The sequence below is a fragment of the Cyprinodon tularosa genome, unplaced genomic scaffold (genome assembly GCF_016077235.1).
Source record: "Cyprinodon tularosa strain WSP-4 unplaced genomic scaffold, ASM1607723v1 ctg17, whole genome shotgun sequence".
In the NCBI taxonomy this organism is placed as follows: Eukaryota; Metazoa; Chordata; class Actinopteri; order Cyprinodontiformes; family Cyprinodontidae; genus Cyprinodon; species Cyprinodon tularosa.
The window spans coordinates 2,910,740-2,917,420 of NW_024038531.1; the positions used below are offsets into that span (position 1 = coordinate 2,910,740).

The 6,681-nt window shown below is 38.4% G+C and overlaps 1 protein-coding gene across 1 annotated transcript; it reads left to right on the forward strand.

Annotated features, from left to right (window-relative positions):
* Positions 1 to 1,885: 1,885 nt before the first annotated feature.
* tnnt2c (troponin T2c, cardiac) lies at positions 1,886 to 3,085 on the forward strand. Its single transcript, XM_038281354.1, has one exon. It carries the CDS (start codon positions 2,033 to 2,035, stop codon positions 2,792 to 2,794), a length of 762 nt encoding a protein of 253 aa, XP_038137282.1. The 5' UTR covers positions 1,886 to 2,032; the 3' UTR covers positions 2,795 to 3,085.
* The last annotated feature ends 3,596 nt before the right edge of the window (positions 3,086 to 6,681 follow it).

A 6,681-nucleotide genomic window follows, 5' to 3' on the forward strand; every position in this document is an offset into this window, starting at 1 on the left:
ATGACAATAAATTTGAATCTAAAATTTCTATATCACCCTTACAGAAAAATGTTTAAAAAGAGGCAGGAAAATGTAAATACTTGATCACCTGATTCACTTAAGTAGTACATGTTCATTTGAAGTGATAGTTAATATGCAAATGCAATAAACTGCAACCTTTTTTCCTCCTTATACCTATTAAAAAACATTTTTCTTATATTTGATTTTAAATTTTACAATATTTTTGTCCAATCTGATATAAAATTTCTTCCTTATTTTTACATAGAGATTCACACATTTTTCAAAGCTAATCAGGTGTAATGTGTTTTTGAAGTTGAGTACACTGCTAAAACCACAACCTTCCTGTTAATAAATATTGCAGATTGCCTGATGGCATTTTATTCCATCCATACATCTTCTTCCACTTATTCAATAAGGGTCGGGGTTGGGTCGGTGCCTATTGCCAGCTGTCAATGGGCGAGCGGTGGGGTACATCCTGGAGAGGTCACCAGTCTGTCAAGGGGCAACACAAAGACACACAACCATGCACACACACACACACACACACACCCTTAAGGACAATTTAGAGATACCAATTAACCCAACAGTCGTGTTTTGTACCTGGATTCAAACCTGGAACCTTCTTACAGAAAGCCAACAGTGCTGCAGCTCTCCTACATTCTCCTCTCAGACTTGTCTCAACTGCAGCTTCTTTTCTTTAGTTTGCCTGTTTCTCAACCCTTTTCCTTTTCGTTTCATGTTTAGGGTCGTTATGCAAAATCAAACAGCTTTTTATAAGCAGGCAAGCATTGTAAAATGTAGGTGAGTTTAAACTGATTTCAAGTAGATGAAGTAGCAAACCTATTTGGCAAATCAAAATGAGGATGAGTTTCATCATGAGAAATATTACCCGGTCAATTTTACCAAGTTTTTTCTATCTTTCTTGTCAAATAAGTGCATTTCTTTTTATTTCTTGTAACAACCAATCCCTGCGCTTGGACGGCGTCCGGCTAGCAAGAGGTTCAACCACACGTCCTTACTAAGACAGAAATGTCTTCTCCTCCTGAGACTCTCTTGCCAACAAACTGAATCACTTTTCAGTCAAAACTCCTTGGCAGGAATATTTCTGCGACTCTTTATCAATATAGACCCAGATCTCCGTCTACGTTCTCTCTGCTCAACATATTCTTAGAAAGTTTCCTGCCTCTATACCTCCTCTGAAAGCTAAACATGTGCCCTGTCTTTGCTCCTGCACTTTCATATCAATGATACGAACCTCCTGGTGGTATTAAGATTTAATTAAGGCAATCTCCTACTTTATTAATTTGGTAGGATGTTCTAAGTTCATAATTGGTCTTTCATTATGTTTGATTGCTAAAAACGAATCAAAATATTCAAACAAACATATCTTTATTTCTTGTATGTTGGTAAAAATGCAATTGGAGTTAAATGCTGATGTTGGCATTTTCCTCATTAAAATCCTCCTATGTGAGGCGTACTTGCAGCACTCTTTAACAGAAGCTTAAGCACTTTTTGGATTAACAGTGGCTTTTCACCTTACTGCAAGTGAAGGATTAGTGCTTTCTTTTATTTTGAGAGAATCGCTCCAAAAGTTTAGTTGTTTTCTCTTCCTCTGCTTATTACCAGCTGCTAACTTGCATCTTTCCGAGGATGCCTGCTATTCGTTCTGAAATAATCTCAGTGTTGCTTTGTGGGAGATTTGAGAACACAAGTATGTATGCATCTGTTGTGTTTCTGAAATAGTCCCTCATTTTGTCCTTACAAAGGAATGAGAAGCCCCGTGGGGTCAGTGTAGGCAGCAGGGGGCTCTTTAGGGGATTAAGCAGGGGAGTGTTTATGACGGGACTTGGTGGAGGAGAAAATAGACCCCTCCATCTGTCTCCAAAGCAGCCCTGTTGCTGACCTGCAGCCTACAGACTGTTGGCGTGGGGTCACATGGTGAGTTAGAAACCCTTAAAACCTGCACAGCCAGACCTCCAGTCAACTCCTGCGTTTGCAACTACAGCTGGTCTGTTCCGCTCAAAGGTCCAACATGTCAGACACCAAGGAGATTGTGGAGGAGTACGAGCAGGAAGAGAAGGAGGAAGATGAGGATGAGCACGATAAAGAGTCTAAACCACGTTTTAAGACCACCTATATACCAAACATGGCTCCTCCAAAGCTTCCTGATGGAGAAAAGGTTGACTTTGATGACCTCCACCGGAAAAGAGTAGAGAAGGATTACAATGACCTTCAGACCCTCATCGAGCAACATTTCTCCAGCCGTCAAAAGGAGGAGGAAGAGCTCATCGCCCTGCGTAGCCGCATTGAGCAGCGCCGGGCGGACAGGGCCGAGCAGCAGCGCGTCCGGGCCGAGGAGGAGCGTGAGCGCCAAGCTCGGGTGGCCGAGGAGAGGTCAAGGCGGGAGGAGGAGGCCGCAAAGCTGCGGGCTGAGGAGGAGGCCAAGAAAAAGAAGATATTCTCCAACAAGTCCTTTGGTGGCTACCTGGAGAAGGTGGACCAGAAGAAGGGGAAAAAGCTAACAGCCCGCGAGGAGAAGAAGAAGGCCCTGATGGAGCGCCGGAAGCCGCTCAATATCGATCACCTGGGCCATGAGAAGCTGGTGGAAAAGGCCCAGGATCTGTGGCAGTGGCTCCACCAGCTGCACGCTGAGAAGTTTGAGCTGGCTGAGCAGCTTAAAAAGCAAAAATATGAAATTCATGTGCTCAGAAACCGAGTCAGCGACCACCAGAGAGGCTCCAAAACATCCAAGACCACCCGCGGGGCCAAAGGGAAGGCTGGCTCCTGGAAATGAAGCCCAGGGTCCACAACAGCTGAGAGACTGAGGTCCTTTTGGACTTTTTGGTTCAGATTTCTTACTGAAGGCTCAGGGGACTGAAGGGATTCAAAGAAAGAAATTAAAATAACCCTCCTTAATATAAATGGTTTACTTTGAAATAAAAACAGGATTTTTTTCAACCCTCCATCTATGATTTATTCTGGATAAGCTTTAAATCTTTCCATAAATGTTTCTTTTGTTCTCTCACTGATTATTGTTACATAAGACTTTTTTCCCTTCTCATTAAATCTATTTTGTTTAGTTCCAGTTTTGTGACTGATTGTTGAAGTTTAAAGCCTTTAAATCAGGGATGGGGGATGTGTCAGATGGTCAAAAAGTCAAACACCTGCGGCTCAGCTGACGTTTTTCCTAAAAGCTAATTTCGGCCCCCAGAGCAAGAAGAGGCTTAAAGCTGCAGCATTTGCAGAAATGATCGGGATTCCTCAGCGAAACAAGAAAATAACTCAGCAGTATTAGATGCTGTTAGAAGTAAATCCCTCTTTTTTAAGCCAAAATTGAGTTTTTAAGCAGATTTAATCAGAACAACAAAAAAATGTAAGTCCATTCACTGAAATTAAATATTTATTTTTGATTTCTCTGCCTTATTTAATTATTAAAGCATTATTTTTTTCTTCCTTATAAGTATAACCACACATTACATCACTGTGGAAAAGCTTCAAAGTTCCTCCTTTAACCTCTTTATATTTTTGCTCCATGTTGCCAGACCTTTTTGCAATCTCCTGGGTTTAACCTGAATTTCAGGGAGTTTTCACTCATTTTCATCCTGACTTATGAATCTAAAGTCTTCAAAGATGACTTAGCATGGGGGCAAAGCTGATGAAATCACAACACATTGTTTTAAGTTGAATATCAGAGATGGCCCAGTTGAAATGACCAAAAAAAGCCCTTTTGGGAATCATTTTGTTTGTTTGTTTTATTGGTAGAAGCTTTGTCATGAATTAAAAATATAATTGCAGAAAATTTTAACAAAACTTTTTGAATCATGAACACGGAGTCATTTATTTAATCGATTTCAAGAATGATGGTATATATATCTGTTCAAGATTTACTTTAAATTAGATGCAGAGAAGTTTATAGGTTTTCTTTTACGGATTAATTTACTTTGCCATTTAAAAATGATACAAGAAAATTTTATTAAAAAAAGTGTTACAATTACAAAAGGAGATCAATGCTGTATCAGAGAGATATATACCGTATAAGATTGTTTATGATATTATACATTTAGAAAAAAACAGCAAAATTAAAAACAAACTCTAATTTCTAACAGTTGGTCTAAGATAAATCTTTGGTTATTTGAAACCTGGAGTTTTTAAGGGTGAAAACAATAATCTGATATTAAATCAGACCTCAAAGCGTTTTATGTGGGATGTCTCCATGTCACCAACAGGAAGAGACCCTGAAGAGAAGTGAAGCTTCAGTCTGGCCTTGAAGCGCCATTTATAACTTGTAACATGATGCTTGGTTTCTTTAGGCGTTTTCTGCAACTGCAGGTTTCATTCATTAGATGGCACTACAAACTAGATTGTAAAAAAAAAAAAAAAAAAATTTCAAACTGTGCAACCCCATGCACAAAGTAAATGGCATTTATAAAATAAAATTCAAATATAGCAAAGGAAGCCTGTTTGTTTTTCCACTTAACATGAAATTAATTCAGGAACATTCAGTTTTAAATAAAGAATATCTTGTTGTAGACAAATAGCACCATATGTTGAGGTAAGGACTCCTGGAAAATATATTTAACAGAGTATTTAAAGTATTTCTGAGGAAAATACTCTCTTTTAATCCAGAGTAGCTGCAGTAGAGCCTCTCGGATGAATGAGTGGAGATCATTCCCCCCCTGCAGTTTGCTGCTCGCCTGTCGCTGTGCCCTCATGGCTGTAACGAGCCATTAAAGCCTGCCAGATGTAGCGGTATGCCCACCGGTTGCCATGGAGAAAGGGAGAGGCTGCTTTTCAACCAGGTCTCCCTCATGTTGAGTAGATCCGTGCAGAGACAAATGGCAGAACATCAGCAGCCCCCTCGAGTTCTCACTGAAGAACAAGATGTTCCCAGAAGTTAACAAGTTGTTTCTGCATGAGGTTGATCTTCTCTGTTGTAAAGAAGGTTTATATTTAGATGGATGGTGTTTGCACATGGGTTTAAAACGTGTCTCCTGGTTTGTATAGGGGGGGCTGTTTGGGATCACCTAGAAGCAGGGCTACAGAGTCATTGGGTGGCATATAGGCTCATTAAACACTCAGCACAGACAGCAGGTAATTTATGCAGCGTATGATTGACAGCTCTTGGGCCAGACTTTCAGCTCTGTCCAGACTCTTACTGTCTGCTTTGGTTCAGATCGGATTTCCGTTTTAATAAGGAGGAAGAGCTGCACTCAGATTACTTATTAGGTTATGTGCATTGATGAGATGGTATGATTTATGCAACATTCTGCAGAGTGCATCTTGTTTACATGATTAAGATTTGTAAAAAGCTATAAAGTTAAAAATATGAATAGTTTTATTTTTGCTGTAGCTTGATCTAACTCTGACAGATGAATAGGCTACTTTTAATGTTTTAATGTAACTTTTGTAATGTCTCACAAGGTTGGAGCAAAGAGAGAAGCAGATCTTTCACTGGTTACATAATCTGTCATCCTGGATTCTCTCCTTTTTTATTTTATTAATCAACCCAGAGGTTTCTATAAGATTCATTTCTAGGGATTTCATTGACTTCAATATTAACTGATTTGGTTTTGTGACCAAATACTTTAGAGTTTAGGGCATTCAAATAAATCTATATGGACTTCATTTGAACGAAATGTTCCCTTGTTTTTCCCTTTTTAAAGAGTAGCTAAAAGAAGTGGGCTTCTGTGTTGCATCATATCAACAAAGCATCACTTAAAGGAAATGCTTTTCTAAAATTTAGTTGTGAAGATTGTTAGATATGCTGATAAATATGGTGCTGATGATATTGCAAAGAAAAGATTTCCTTTAATCTGGGATTATTTTTCACTAATCCCTCAGTGTGATATCATGCAGCTGCAATAAAGGATTCTTGCACATATATATCTAGTTAGCTAATATTTGAGGAGGTTGTTACAAATAGATCTTTATGGTCTAATTTTGCAAAAGAAACGTTTCAAAGCTTTTTATATCTGTAGAAATGACAGATGGTGGAGATTTACAAGAAATAAATTGCTCTGGGCAGAGATTGAAGAACCCTGTCAGGAGGTATTGTATTTTCAAAGTGACGTGATATAGTTTAGCAGTTTGGATGTGCTTCCAGCAAACACCATCTTTAACTTCCTAGATCCAACAAAGCTGTTTTGTTGTCAGGGGATGGAAAGAAATAAACCACATTTACTTGCTTGTGCTCCGAAGAGGAACACATTGCAGCATATATTTCCTTAAAGATATCTTAACACACATTATTTAAATTAGTACAATTCTGACCATTTCACTAAACGCTAAGGTTTTGTTACTCTCTCAATCTCTAGTTGCTGTTTATTTGTGTTTACAAATTACAGCCAGTAAGAAAAAGATGTATAACGGTTTAGAATGACAGGATAGAGTTATATACACTGCAAAAAGGAGCTTAAATTTAGTAGAAATATCTTAAAATAAGTGTATTCAAGCTTAATTTGAGTAGGTATATAAGATGATCCGGCAATGAAATGAGAATTTTTACACAATGACTAGATATTATAGACTTGAAATAAGACAATGCAGTTTTTTTTTTATTTCTAATGTAAATTGTCTTATTCCATTGGCAAAGAGTCTCACTTGCCTTCTTATTTCAAGACGAAATGCATGCATTTTAAGAAAAATCCTCTTGCTTAGATGAAAATTTGTTGCTGTGTGTAA